The following is a 16,082-nucleotide window of genomic DNA, read 5'->3' on the forward strand; positions in this document are numbered from 1 at the left end:
TTATTTTATTTTATTTTATTTTATTTTATTTTATTTTATTTTATTTTATTTTTTCAGAGACAGCGTCTCACTCTGTCAGTCATGCTGGATGCAGTGGTGTGATCATAGCTCACTGCAGCCTCAAACTCCTAAGTGATCCTCCTGCCTCAGCCTCCCCAGTAGCTAGGACTACAGGCAAGCAGCACCACTCTGGTTAATTTTTAAATTTCTTTAGATATGGGGTCTTGCTATATTGCCCAGGCTGATCTTGAACTTCTGTTCTCAAATGATCTGTTTGCCTTGGCTTCCCAAAGTGCTGGGATTACAGGCATGATCCACCACAGCTGGCTTCTTTAATTATTTTTAATAAATTTATAATCACAGGTTTAAAATGCACTTTTTAATCTTTGTAACCATTGCATACTTCTTAATGTAACAGCTCATGATAGTACTTCTTTCACTTTCTATCCATGATGTAAAACATACTACCTTTTAATTTTCCTTAATTTGCCTTTTTCAAGTTTCAAATAATATCCTTAGATTTTACGACTGAAGAAAAAATTCTTATAGCCGCACTTTTCATGATTTCTAGACCTCTTTAACAATTATCATCTCTTAAATGCTTGGGATTTCTTTGCCAAAGCGAGGCAGAGAATTTCTAATTGAAACCCAAGTCATTTAAGTATATGCGAATTTTTAACAGAATTACCCTAGAGCAATAATTTGCAAATGACTGGGGAACATAAGGGCACTTTTAATTTGAAAGAAAAACCTTTTTAAAGGTACTTTTGATATGATCAGCCTATTGCTCAGCAAAGAACTGCTGTTTGGGCATTTCACTTGGCTACAAAGATGTGAAAGGCATGAATCTTACAGCCACTGAATTGTGTTGGTCTCTGAGAGCTCATAATCCAGGGAGTGGTCTGTATTATTAGCTACTGACTTGCTTTCAAGTACCATTTGAGGTGTTGATCATAATCTTTAAGTACTTAGAACCCTGAGCAATTTAAGGATTGTGTGTCTCTATGCAGTCATTGAGATAAGCTATTTTTCCCCCTTTCCTTGCATAATGGTCTGGAGGACAGGGTGTATTCCTTGGAGGGCTGCTGTCTGCAGATTTTCCAGGCTGTTGATCCTTTTTTTCTCTCTTCTTGTAGACTAGATTCTTCTGGTAGAATGACTCCCCAGTGTGGATGCTTTTAAAACATGACTTTATTGCTCTTGACTCAGCTTTTAAATATCTTTTAATGTGTTTTAAACTTTCATTTGCTTCCTTGGAGTAATCCATAAACTAGTCTATAATTTCAAGAACTGCAATAAATCAGCAATACAAGGTTCACCTGAGTTGCCTGCCCTTATGTCATATACTAGGATCTTGTATCTGCATGTAGGCAACCTAGGAGTTTGACTGGAATGTAGCCTCAAAGACATTATTTCAGCAGAGGCACACAGATAGATGACAGTGCAAATCGCAGTTCAGTAATTTACCTTGCAACGCATTTGTTCTGCATGGAGCTCTTCGTGGTGATCCGGTAGACACTGGGAAAGCTTCTTTTTGAAAGTTCGTAGTTTCTCCAGGGAATCTGCTATTCCTTTCTCACATTTTTCCCAGTCCTATCATGTGAATAAAAACAAATAGCATAGATGTTTTTGATGTAGGAAGCTGGGGGAAAAAGAAAAGATACACTCTTCTTCATTCCCAGAGAAAGAATGAAAGTTACACAGATGGCTGGGTGTGGTGGCTCCCCCTGTAATCCCAGCACTTTGGGAGGCCAAGGCGGGTGGATCACTTGAGGTCAGGAGTTTGTAACCAGCCTGGCCAACATGGTAAAACCCCATCTCTACTAAAAACACAAAAATTAGCCAGGCATGGTGGCAGGCTCCTATAATCCCAGCTACTCGGAAGGCTGAGGCAGGAGAATTGCTTGAACCCGGGAGGGAGAGGTTGCAGTGAGCCAATATCACGCCACTGAACTCCAGCCTGGGCAACAGAGTGAGACTCCATCTCAAACGAAAAAAAAGGAAGTCGCCCGATGAACAATATGAAGGTAGGCCCACACTCATTGCCAGGGGAGGCAACATGCTCTTGTCATCTGAAGAGCTGAGTTGAAAACTGACTCTGTTACTGATGATCTGGGTGGCTTTAAGCAGATAATGCTCTATGTTTCCATTTTCCCTATGAAAATGCAAAAAATACAAACTCTTCATATTTATTGGAGCCCAAAGGAAGCAATGAGTGCCAAGGCATCACGCACAATGACCAGAATATTATAGGTACCCAAAAATGTTATCTGAATCCAAATCTATCTCTGCAGAGGTAGGACTATAATCTCAGTACCTTGTCTCTTTCTTAACTCCATCCATAACTGCACCCGATATCTACCCTTTCCCAAATGTACTATAAGGGATTAAAAAAAAAAGAGGATATGGAATGTCTTACAGAAAGAGAAACACACACTACAAAAGCAAGGCATTTTTGACTGGTTTTATCTTGTTCATGCTGAAACATACATAGCAAAGGATTACATGTGTAATACATAAAAACCCATATAAATTAAGATGTAGAAGAAGAGAGATAATGCACAATTTAAGAAATCTATATCTAATATGCAAAGTAGCGGTAAGTGCTCTGGAGAGGAATAGGCCAGGACAGATGGTAGAGATTGGCAGTATAGGGAATGAGGTAGATCTCCATGTACTGACAAAATAAAACATCTATTGTGTGGTTATGTTTTGAAAGGTTACACAGCAAACTGGTAACAATGGTTACCTCTTGAGAAGATAGGAGAATTTGGATGATATGATAAGGGAAATTTCATTTTTTACTCTGCATACTTCAATTATTACCTAATTTTTAAAAATCAGACACATGTAATATTTAGTAATAAAAAATTGAAATTTTAAAAAATGACAGGAACCAAAGCGGAGCTTGATTTTTTTTATAGCACCTTATCTACATATTAACTCATATCCGGTTTCTTAGTGCCAGTGAAAATTAAACTTAACTAAACAAGTCTCCTTCATGTTGTCCAACACTGCCCGTTTGCCAAACTCTCCAATCCAGGGCTTTCCGCTCCCCACTCATCTCCCCAGTGGCCACTCCCTACACCATGAATTACAGAATTCCAAAGCAAGACCACTAGAATCATGGCTAGAATCATTTTTAGTTGTCAATATGGTGTCAAATCATGTTCCATCTTCCTTCACAATATCTCTTTTATTATCAGGAGTCTTTTCTTATCTGGATTCTTTCTACTTCTCTCCTGACACCTTAGTCTGAGCATAACAACCCGGAGGTGTTATTACCACAACTATCTTCTGGAAGCAGTGTTGACTAAAGCGCCTCCTTACTCAAAATATCTTTATTCAAAAAACTGAACTGAGAATTTGGCACAAGTCTCATTTCTCTTTAAAATTCCTTCATGGAACTTCTTAGAGTGCATAACCACATTCCCTCTTCCCAATTACCAGAAAAAAAAAGTCCTTAAAAAACAAACAAACAAAATTGTCTACCAGGGACAGAGTTGTTGAAATTCTCCTTTGTTTTAAAATATCTTGGCCAGGCGCCGTGGCTCACGCCTGTAATCCCAGTACTTTGGGAGGCTGAGGTGGGTGGATCACGAGGTCAGGAGATCGAGACCATCCTGGCTAACATGGAGAAACCTCGTCTCTATTAAAAATACAAAAAATTAGCCGGGCGTGGTGGTGGGCACCTGTAGTCCCAGCTACTCGGGAGGCTAAGGCAGGAGAATGGCGTGAACCCGTGAGGCAGAGCTTTCAGTGAGCTGAAATTGCGCCACTTCATTCTAGCCTGGGCGACAGAGTGAGACGCTGTCTCATCAAGAAAAGAAAGATGCCAAGTAAGGATATATATATATATATATATATATATATATATATCTTTGTGTTCCCAGGCTACAATTAGCTCATTGATGCTAACCATAGTGAGAGTAGACAAAAAGATTCTCTTTCTGCTTAAATTAAACAACATTCTCAATAAAACTATCAAACACCCTGAATTCAATCAACATGCAGTTGACGCAGGTTTATTGATCTAAAAGAGATAAGATCATCACAGGTGCCACGACCCACACCTATAATCCTAGCACTGTGGGATGCCAAGGAGGGCAGATTACTTGAGGCCAGGAGTTCGAGACCAGCCTGGTCAACATGGTGAAAACCCATCTCTACTAAAAATACAAAAATTATCCAGGCGTGGTGGCGTGCACCTGTAATCCCACTTCCTTGAGAGGCTGATGCCTAAGAATCACTTGAACCCAGGAGGTGGAGATTGCAGTTAGCCAAGATTGCACCACAGCACTCCAGCCTGGGTGACAGAGTGAGACTCTGTGTCAAAAACAAAAAACAAAAACAAAAATTAAAAAAACAAGAAGGAAAGAAAGAAAGAAAGACCAGCTTCTTACTTTTCAGAACAAAATTAAGAGATGATAGTGAAGAAGGTGAACATACAGAATGTGAAATTATAATGCCTATTTTTGGCATACTTTCTAACAGTATTAAAAGCTAAATATTATAGCTGTGGTAAAAAAATACACTAAAATGAGGGTATATAAACAATAAAATGTAGATTCATAAATTCCTTCTTAGGCAAACAAGATGTAGTGTTAAGAGTCAAAATAAAATAAACTTTAACAAGAAGAGAAGAGGGATTCCTCTTTTCAAGGATGACTTAGATTCTAAATCTATAACCAAGTCCTTTTATGACATGAATTATAAGGAAATAACGTAATGTCATGAGCCTGCAAATATCTCTTAAAGTGGATGTTTTCTACACCAACAAACAGACAAGAAAAGCAAATGTAGTGACTCAGACATCATGCCTTATTAAGTCTTGGAAACATCTCCAAAAATCACATCACAAATTAAAAAAAAATGATTAACATGTTCTCTACAGGATAAGTTACAATGTTTTAAATCCTTTCCTAAAAGCAAAAGGAAGAAAATGAACTCGGCATATTATATTACTGATGAAATTGTGCTGTGTGCAAATAATAGCTCTTTATAGATGTTCAGTGGCATTTTTGATGGATTGCTTCCTACACAGAAGGCAATATTTTATTAAATAAAATTCAATATAAATCCAGTGGGTGTGCACACTTTTAAGTATTAAAAAAAAACAAAAAACAAAATCTTAGTCATTACCTTCGATACAAACATGTGACAGGCCCAATTTAATAGATACCCTCACTCAAGTGTTGGTAATTATCAACATATACAGGACCATAACATTTAGGTGTCTTTACTTTTGAAGATCATAATAACATCAACTATGATATCACTATCCTTCATTTAGTGCTCAGTATGAGCCAGGTAAGGTACCACATGATTCACTGTCATTATTTCATGAAGTGCTCACAATGGCCACATGGAGATAGTGAAATTATACACCCACTCTACAGATAAGGAAACTGAGGCTTAGATAGGATAAGTTAACCAGGTCATTTGGTTTACTATGATTTTAATTTGAGATTATCTTATTTTAGAGGCCCTGTCCTTTTGAAACTGCTCATTTAATTATGCATTATACATGCAATTGGAGAGTGAGAGAGAAAAGTATATTGTGGGAGATCCGGATAAATCTACATTTTCCAAAACTTACTGTGTGACCAGTATGTGATCTGCATCCAACTAAGGGCTTAATACACCTCCTGGAGATTTTATCTCATGGCAGCTTGCTTGGATCAGCTAAGATAAATCAAGAGTATCTTTCTGGATTGGTTTTTCCCTTCCATAAAAGAAGAGATATCAATCTTGAAAACCACTTTAGAGTCTCAGATTAGGGAGTGGAACCTACCCTTTGAATTTCTGTATGGATTTATAAAGTCATCACATGGCTAAGGTTTCACACTGGCCATTAATCAGAATTCATGGCTTAGACAGTCTTATTAGACTTTACTTTGTTGGGAGGTTGTCCTGAAAAATTAAATGCTGAAAATTGGGAAACTTTTCCAGTTTGTTCAAGATAAGACAAAGTCTTAAACAAAACACTGAGGATCAAAATGCTGCAGGGTATTATTTCATAATTTCACTATTTGATTTGTAGAATAACAATAGGAGGAAGTAGTACAACGACTAAAAGAGTTTTTTGGTTCGATTTTTTCTAACCGAACTTACTTTCAACAAGAAGGCTAGTTTTTTCTTCTGTTCTTCCAGCCGCATGCTGGCTGATTTCCATTTCTCTTGGATTTCAGTGAGTTCGGCCTGCAAGGCGGCCTCAGCGCCACTATCCGCAGAGAGAAGGAGTTGCTTGCCAGCCTCCACAGTCAGGATGTAGCTGCCTTGTTGCCGCAGGAACACCTTTTCTTTGAACTGAAAGGAACCATAGCTTTTTATTTTCTCATTCTTTCTTTCATCGTTTCCTTCCTATAAGGCTTTTTAAATGGCCCTAACTGAGCATAGCATGCCCTCTTTCATCCAGCAAGCATTTATTGTGATGGTGCTTCGCACACGCATGCACCAGTGAATAAATGAGTGAGAATACAATAGAGGCAGGCTTAGTTTCTGTCTCCAAGGTAAGTACAATTGATGCAATAAGAACCACTCTCTAAGACTGATGCCTGGGAATACAGAAGGACATCTGACCCAGCAGGGGGAGCATCAAGAGGCAGAGAGGCTTCCTCAAAGCAGTAAAGGCTGAATGAGTCTTGCGAGACACGAACTTCACCAGATTAAGAAGGACCTGGTGCGGTGAGACGAGTGTGATCAGGAGTGGAGGAGAGGACACCTTCTCACAGAGAAATGAGGATGCGCACATTCACTATATGAGAAAAATACGATAGATTCAGGAAACTAAGTATGGTTTTCAGTGGCTGGAGTGTGGACGGCACGTGAAAGAGTGGTAGGAGATGAGGCCAGACCACATCTTGCAGAAATTTGGTTTTTATACTAAAAGTGACTGGGGTTCACAGAAGAATACTGATGTTTGGATTAAAGTTTTAATAAAAGCACCCAGGAATCAAGTGAAAGTAGAATGGAAGAAGGATATGTGTTGGATATACTAAGATTAGGAAGTTATTGTCTACCTGGGCAAGAAATCATGAGCACCTAACCAAGGCAGTGGCAGCAGGGATATAGAGTTGGAGAGACTAGATAAGGGGGTGATTGATGAGGAGAAGTATAGCTCTCAAATTATTCTAGGATTCCTAGACTGATGACACTTCCTGGAAGTGTGAGGGGAAAGGGAGAATAGTCGGTCCAGAGATCACAGGTTCTGCTGGGATCCACAGGGTACAAGGCATCTGTGATGTACATAGACATAAACCCAAAAGGTGGTTGGAAACACGAGTCGAAAGTACAGCAGGTAAATATGACCAGAAGATACCGATATGCCCCTTCTCTGCTGGTAGCAGTTGAAGTCATGTCTGCAAATGAGGGCTCCAGAGAAATCTGGAGGAGAAAGGAACCAAAGAACAGTGACTTTAAAGGAAGAGTCACTGGGTACACTGACTGGGTACATTGGATACACTGGGAAGAACTCACTAGAATGATAGGAGGTATCAGTCTAAGAAGCTAGAAGCCCAAAGGTAAGGGGCAACCTGGAAATGAACAAATAACTCAAACAGGACAGGGCTTCCTGTCTTCTTTGGAGTACTTAAGTTACGTGTTTAAATTGCTCAAGAATAAAATGTATGCAAGCAACATGAAGTTTTTCTTTCCTTGCCATTACCTTTTCATCCCCGCTGGGATTTAGTGAGCTGTGGCAGGCCATAATGTGTGAAGTGTGAGAAGCTTTTGTGAGAGGCTGGGGCTTACTATCATTTCACCATTAGATACGGGATTTGTATTGCAATCATTTTGTATATTTCTGTTGACATTTGAGAACAATGTTTGTCCCAGTTGCAATGTCACTCTAGAGTCCTTTTGAAAAACCGAGGCGAAGGTAAAGAGTGCGGTGGAAATGCCTAAGAGGTGTGAGAACACTGTGTTTTGCATCTTACCTGCACTTCATCAAAGAGGGTCCTTGCTTGTTGCAGTGGTATAGGCACACTTCCGAGACCACTCATGGGGAGGTAGGACACTTCAACCAACCATTTACGAAGCTTTTCTGCCATCTCCCTATAGCGTTGCCACTGGCGAATCTGGCTGTCAATGATCCCCCGCCTCTGCTGGGCCCTGCGAATCACTCCCTGCCACTGATTACTGAGGAGTGTCAATTTCAGGTTGAATTCATCCCTAGTAAAGAAACAATTACATGGTAAAAAACACTGTTATCTTGGATGCAGTTATGCAATCAGCCAATGTATGCATTGTCAACAACCCTAAGCCCTGAGAAGTGATCTAGGATGGTGGTTTTCAAATATCAAGCCATGATCTATAATCGGGTTATTGGGTCTACTGTAATTAATTTTTTAAATTAAACTACCGGTGTTTGCAAATGGTGAGTGTTTTCATGTCTCAGCATAGGTTGAAGGCAAATATACAATAAGGTCATTGTCCTTCACTCTCTCTCCCTGAAAGCATGAAAGGGGAGGAGTGGACAGCTGCAGGTGCAATGGGAATAGCTGCAAATCCTACGCAGCTCCATAGCAACGCGTGCAGCCAGTGATGGTGATGTCGTCTTGTGGGCCGCACTGCAGGAAAACATGTGGAACAAGGCTTATATAGAACCTCTGTCTTCAGTTCGAATCATAAGCCACTGGAATCAAACTATGTGATTTAAAAAGATTTTTTAAAAACTGTACTCCATAAACTCTCTCAGTATTCCCTCATAATAAACAGCCCCAACTTTTAGCAACTCATTCCACACATTCATCTGAATTATCTCTTCTACATTGGAGGCTGACTTCCCTTTATTCTTAGAAAGATGAAAACCTGTTATCATAGTCTATATAAATGTCATTAATATATTTAGAAATAATAAATTTTCCTTAAGATTTCTCAAGTTCAGGCTAAAGAATATCAGATCTTCTAATGTGTTCTTACCTCTCTGTTTTCTAGCTTTAAAAAAATATAGGTAGTTCTTTATTAAGTTTTATTTAATATTTAACTTATGGCTCTAGAACTGGCTAGTAAGGGTTTGTCCTATATCAAACAGAATGAGTTTCTATGTAGATTACAGTGTTATTCACACATAAAGTGAAAGTAATATTGTACTTTAATACTAAATACTAAATGCTTGCACTTCTCTACTATAAGAGTTTTGCGTTTATCCTCTTAAGGGTAGAAGCAACTTTGAATTGGACTTACTATTCTGAACTTGTATCTTCTCGAAACTTCCTATTATCCAGAACCACTATAAACTTTGATTTTTGTAACCAAATATGCTGTTAGTCCTAGAAACTTATTTAATGACTCAACTTAAACAAAAGATGAATATACAGTCAACATCAAGAAAACAAGTATTAAAAATAAAATGTACTAAATAAAGCCCCTGCAAAATTGTCGTATGCCCTGTCATTTTAAAAATAGATCCATAAAGGGCCGGGCCCGGTGGCTTATGCCTTAATCCTAGCACCTTGGGAGGCCAAGGTGGGTGGATCACTTGAGGTCAGGAGTTTGAGACCAGCCTGGCCAACATAGTGAAATCCCGTCTCTATTAAAAATACAAAAATTAGCCGGGTGTGGTGGTATGTGTCTGTAATCCCAGCTACTCGGGAGGCTGAGGTAGGAGAATCACTTGAACCCAGAAGGCGGAGGTTGCAGCGAGCTGAGATAGCACCACTTCACTCTAGCCTGAGTGAAAGAGTAAGACACTGTCTCAAAAAAAAAAAAAATAAAATAAGAAATAATTCATGTGATAGCTACTTAGATTTTGATGATGACTTCTGTTTTTGAAAGGAAATTCTGCTGTATATAATCAATGCAGTAGCATTCAATTGTGATGAATTAGGTTCATGACACTTCCCTAAAAGTTACAAGCATCTGTCATTGCAGAAAATGTACAACTCCAGGACTTGAGAATACCATATAATCCTGCTTTCCCTATCACGTAACCATCCAAGGTCTCCTAGGATTCCCCACCCTCTCTTGATACAACCAAGCTGTCCCAAACTACCTGCCAGCATGAGGAATTACTTAAAACATGACATTGTTCCCTGTGCCGAACTTGAAGCTCTAAAAAACATAACTCACAAATTAACTTTCAGAACACAATACACTTGCAATCTGGGGCCTTCTTATTGTCAGTAGGTTCTAACCTCCCATTTTCATCTCTTTGGTGTATTTTCCCTAAATGTTAGTATTTAAAATTTAGTAGATGCTGGCTTGCATGTGAGTATTTAATTTTTATTTTACTTAATGACTCAAACATTTATAATATTGTTAGAGAGTTGGCTAAGAAATGATAAAGCAAAAGATAAAAGTTAATTGTATTTGTATTTGTTTTATTTTCAAGGCCTTAAATTCTCAAGAAAGCTCATATTTAAGTTTGGCTTACTTAAAATAGAATAAATATGATATCACATTTTGTTGTTCCAAGCTTAACCATGAAGATCTTTTATGCACTTCCAAAGAAATATCCACTTAAAACTGAAATTGTTTCTACAACATTAAAGGCGAAACTCTCAATAAACATAATTTATTTTTTATTTTTTGAAAAAGTATCAGGTTAATTATAGTCACAACTACTGGTTCCTAAATATGAGAAAGGTATACATATGTAATAGAATACATGAGGCTAATACTCAAATATCACCATGGAAAGTAGATTACATAAAGTAAATATTGTTTCTAGGAAATATAAATATAGTATGAAATTGTCATTTCACTTGCCATAAATCTGGGGAGAAGATAAATTTTTACCTCTCTAATTTTAATAAAGAGATAATTTTCTATTGTATATGAAGAGGAAGAAAGATTTCAGGCGGCATGTAATCTGACTTAAGGTAGCAAACCATTTTCAAACACAGAAGAATTCTCATGGCATGAGAAAGCTGGCTGGTATGATCCAGTACTGACTGAAAACCAGACATGAGCTCCAGGCCTGATTCTGCTGCTACTTAGTTCTGTGACCTTGGTCAAATCTGTTCACATTTGTGGATTTCAGGTTTTTCATCTATAAGTAAGAAAGATGGGCTAGTGATCTCTATGCTCCTTTTATAAAAAAAAATTCTGTAATTATGTGAGAATATTAGAAGCATCTGTTTACAAACCATTGACAGGTCATTGATATGGCTCATGCTGATCTATTCATTAATTCCATTTCCTACAGATGACTAGTGAAGGTTGGCTAGGTGATTTCCAATTACTCTATGCCCTTCATATAATATAATAGCAGTTCTCTAAAAAGATTCAATACTCAGTCATTTCAGAGATTGAGACAAGTTTCTCCTCCAATTACTGAGGCTCCACTACAGTTCAATCACCTCAGGAAGATTGGATATATGCCCTCTAATCTGCTCATTAAAAATAAAATGATTAATTTACTGGAACCTTTCTTTATAATAATTTATCAAAGATCTTACCTGTCATCAACTTGACCTTGTTCTAGAAGACGCTGCCCATCAATAATGATTGAGTGCAAAATCTGCTGACGACTGAACATCTCGGCTTGAAACAACTATAATTTTAAAAAAAGAAGAACATACTTTAGAGTTCCTAATTTTAGTGACCGGTTCTCTGATAACTTTCCAAATATTCTAGTGTTAGCAAGACTATGAAAGCTATCACCAGCTGAATCAGAAAATGTGTGAAATCTTGCAGTTTAGGAATCATTTATTTTAAAATTATCAATTAAGATACACTCAAAGATAAAGTTTAGTGTTTGGTTTACTAAAACTAGGTGACTAAAAGTAGAATTATATCTCTCTTCTTTCTTTCAAAAACACCTAATAAAGTAAGTTAACACACAATTTGTTTTCTGGTTTAATTTGTGTATAAAATATGGTCCATATTCAAAACTTAGAGAACAGCTTAGGGCCTTTAAAGAAGTCAAAGAAAAAAAAATAGCCTAGTCTTTTTCTGTCTTTTAAAACTCACTGTTTCTAAGTTTCAGTCAGGTTAATAAATTTATTTCACTATTTAAAAAAACTCAACAGCAGGTCCTTCTAATTATTTCTACTGTTTTTTAAACAGCTTTATTGAGCAACAATTATATACCATACAGTTCACTCACTTAAAATGTTCAATTTAGTGGTGTTTATTATATTTACAGACTTTAAAATCATTACCACAATAAATTTTAGAATTTTCGTCACCCCAAAAAGAAAGTCCATTCTCATTAGCAGTCATTCCCCATTTCCTCCCAATCCTCCAGCCTTCAGCAACCACTAATCTATTTTATATCTCTATGGATTACTTATTCTGGACATTTCATATAAATGGAATCTTGCAATATGTAGTCTTTTGTGACTGGTTTCTTCCCCTTGGCATAATGTTTCCAAGGTTCATACATGTTGCAACATATATCAGTACTTTATTCCTTTTCATTGTGAATAGTATTCTATTACATAGACATATCACATTTTATTTATCCATTTATCAGTTGATGGACATTTGGGTTGTTTCCACCTTTTGGCTATTATGACTAATGCTCCTATAAACAATGTACTTATACAAGTTTTTGTGTGGACACATATTTTCATTCATCTTGAGTATATACCTAGGATATACTGGGAATTGCTGGGTTATATGATCACGCTATTTAACTCTATGTAACTCTATATGGTAACTCTATGTTAACTGTTTTCCAAAGCAGCTTCACCATTTTACATTCCCACCAGCAATGTATTAGGGTTCCAGTTTCTTTACACCTTCACCAACATTTGCTATTTTTTCATTACAGTCATCCTTGTGGGAGTGAGATGCAATCTCATTGCTGTTTTTTTCTATTATTTCATCATCTGTCAACTCAATAAAACTGGATTTAAAAATACCTTAGATATCTTTAAATTCTCTATTTAAAAAATTCTGAATTGTTTTTCTTTTCTCTTAGGTAAGACTTATCTCTCCATGTGCATATAATTCATAAACACACTGACCAACTTAGTTACACCAGTAAACATAAAGACTAACAGTGGGCAAATTTATTAATTTAATTTTTGTATATAGTTCCTCTCCCTCGTTGTTTCTTAAGAAATAATTATAATGCAATTTAATCAAGAGGTACACCTGGAGAGACATTTGATAGATTGATTTCCTGGTATAAAATTCATATATGCTCTTTGACGATCACAACACTTTTAAAGACTTTTGATCAAAGCATAGTCTCTTAAGCAATTGACCTTGGCAATATTAAAGTAGTCTCTAACCCAATTGAAAATTTTCTAACGATCTATACACTTTCCACCAACGTTGCCTGTCTTGAGTAAGTAACCTTTAACCACAACTCTGGCATTTATACTTTACAAGGAACTGAAGGCTGACATGTGCTTATACCCAATCAGAGCAGCAAACAGGACTACATTTTTATAGTTAAGTTATCAAAACCTCAAGTTTAAGAAAGAAGGCAAAATGATGCATGCATTTGGACACTCAGGGTAAAGGGCATGATTTTAATTCTCCCACACAGCATTTTATAGCATCTTCCAAGGGCCTACAAATTTCTTCTTACCTTCAAATCTACTGATACAACTTACCTCATGTGCTCTCTGCTGTTCCAAAAGATGCTGATAATTTCCTGAAATCTCTACTGCTAACTTTTGTTCTGTCTGAACTAGGAACTCCATCCATGTTTCACATTTTTCCAAGAAAGTCTGATGTTGTAGCAAAAATGACTGCAACTTGCTGAAAAAACAAAGGGCAAAGAACAATGGTTATTTTGCTGCTTATTCTTATATCTCTAGCATATAAAACTAGATTAAATAATCTCTGTGCTCAATTCTCATTGGACTACCACAAAGCTTTCATGTTAGGTGGTAAATTTTTTTTTTAAAATGAAGAAAGAGGCCGGTTATGGTGGCTCATGCCTGTAATCCCAGCACTTTGGGAGGCGAGGAGTGCAGATCACCTGAGGTCAGGAGTTCAAGACCAGCCTGGTCAACATGGTGAAACCCCATCTCTACTAAAAATACAAAAATTAGCCGGGTGCAGCGGCGCATGCCTGTAATCCCAGCTACTTGGGATGCTGAGACAGGAGAATTGCTTAAACCCGGGAGGCGGATGTTGCAGTGAGTCGAGGTTGCGCCTTTGCACTCCAGCCTGGGTGACAAGAGTGAAACTCCATCACAAAAAAATAAAAATAAAAAAAGACGAAGAAGAAGAAGAAAGACAGTTGAAAAAATGTAAAGTTTAAAATGTACCTTTTTAAAAATGATAAAAGTTATGTATATACTTTTAATATATTCTTACTTAAAAGAGTTTTCTGATTAAAGTGCTATTTAGTACATTAAACATGAGAAACGACTTTACAATTTGAATTTCCCACTTTTAGTTCAAATTTTGTCAGTGTTATGGGAAAGATCAGAATTTAGAAACATACACAAGTCATGGGCTTATAGTCTATTGACACATTGGTGCTATGGTGTGAATGTGTTCCTTCCATAATTCAGGTGATGAAACTTAATGGTGAATGTTCGTAGTATTCTGAGGCAGAGCCTTTACACGGTGATTAGGCCATGAGGACTCCTCTGTGAATGGGATTAAGGGTCTTATAAAAGAGGATTCACACAGCATTCAGCACCATTACCCTTCTGCCTTTCACTGTGTGAGGACACAGTAACCCTCCCCTCCTGAGGATGCAGCAAAAAGGTGCCCTCCTGAAAGCAGAGAGCAGCCCTCACCAGACAACTGAATCTGCTAGCACCTTGACAGCAGATTTCCCAGACAGCAGATTTCTCCAGAACTGTGAGACTGTTAAACATTTCTGTTCTTTATAAATCACGATTCTGTGGTATTTTGACATAGCAGCACAAACCAGACTAAGACGACTGGAGCAACCAAGACATCTCTTGTTTACTCTACCTGAATCTTTCTGTAGTCTGAGAGGAGATCAGAGACCAATGGCGGTTCAGATTCTGCATCCTTTTGATTTCCTTATCATTCAAGGGTAATCTATATCCAAGCTCATTTAGACGGTCTAAATCTGGAGCCATGCTGCTGAATTTTAACATCTGTCCCTAGAAGGAAGATTTAAAAGTAGGTTTAGCACCATGGTCAAAAAACGCAAAGCTTTTTCAAAGTGCACAGTGAATTTCTGATTTCAGGAAGTAGCTGGTCTTCGGTCTAGTGGGCTCTGCATTTCTAGGCCACTTACTTACAATCTCTAGCAGTACAAATAGCAAAAAGAAGAATCACCTATTCAGTCTATACTGCTGCTACTATTGCTACTCAAGCTACTCATTATCCTTTATTGACTACTTACATGTATTATATTATTTACTTGATATATTATTTACTTGTATGGATTATACATGCAAGTATATTATTTACTTTATTTACATGTATTCTATTATTTACTTGATTTTTATTACATATATTATATTACATATACTATTTACTTGATTTGTTTACTCATATGTAATTATATTACATGTATCATATTATTTTCTTGATTTATTTACTCATACGTAATTCTTGATAGAACTGCTTAAGGATGAAAATTATGCTGATAAGTAAAAGGCCTTACTTTTTACCATTTATGTTTAATTTGTTCATGTTAATTTCCTCCTTTATTATTCACAACTAATAAAAGTTGTGACAGTGATAGCTAACTTTTATTGAGCATTTACTACGAATCAAGCATTGTTAAGAGCTTTACAAGTAGTAACTCATTTTATCCTCAAAACCATCACTTGAGATAAGTCATGCTGCTTACTCCCTCTTTGCAAGGGAGGAAAGGGAGGCACAGAAACTAAGTAAATTGCTCCAGACCACCCAGCTAGTAAATGGAAGAGGGTAAACGAACCTCTTTGGGTTCTTGCTAGAGAAAATAAAATTTCACTTGAGCTATGAAGTGACCACACACTGCCGTAAGAGCTCCAGTTTTAGATCTCTGACCCCCAACCCCACAGCTGGTGAGACTTAACCAAAAGGCAATCTATTCTTTTAGCTCTCTTCTCTCCCTTCAAACACAGGACAACCTTGTCGGTTCTGGTTTCCCCATGGGTGTTCTTATCTCCATCTAGGAAATTAGTTACAGGAAGGAAAAAATGTCAGGCCACTTTTGGCTATATGTGTGTCTTCTCTTGGCATGTTCTGCAAAAGAC

General features: G+C 37.3%; 1 protein-coding gene across 1 annotated transcript in view; it reads right to left on the bottom strand.

The window, feature by feature from the left end:
• SYNE1 (spectrin repeat containing nuclear envelope protein 1) overlaps window positions 1–16,082 on the bottom strand; it is a 524,167-nt gene that overhangs the window by 79,209 nt on the left and 428,876 nt on the right. The window contains exons 120-125 of the mRNA XM_026454397.1: window positions 14,839–14,993; window positions 13,515–13,662; window positions 11,403–11,497; window positions 7,938–8,172; window positions 6,115–6,309; window positions 1,468–1,593 (exon numbers count right to left, since the gene is read on the bottom strand). Of these exons, the coding sequence (XP_026310182.1) occupies window positions 1,468–1,593; window positions 6,115–6,309; window positions 7,938–8,172; window positions 11,403–11,497; window positions 13,515–13,662; window positions 14,839–14,993 (954 nt within the window). The remainder of the gene's footprint in view (window positions 1–1,467; window positions 1,594–6,114; window positions 6,310–7,937; window positions 8,173–11,402; window positions 11,498–13,514; window positions 13,663–14,838; window positions 14,994–16,082) is intronic.

Source organism: Piliocolobus tephrosceles, chromosome 5 (assembly GCF_002776525.5).
Source record: "Piliocolobus tephrosceles isolate RC106 chromosome 5, ASM277652v3, whole genome shotgun sequence".
Taxonomy (NCBI): Eukaryota; Metazoa; Chordata; class Mammalia; order Primates; family Cercopithecidae; genus Piliocolobus; species Piliocolobus tephrosceles.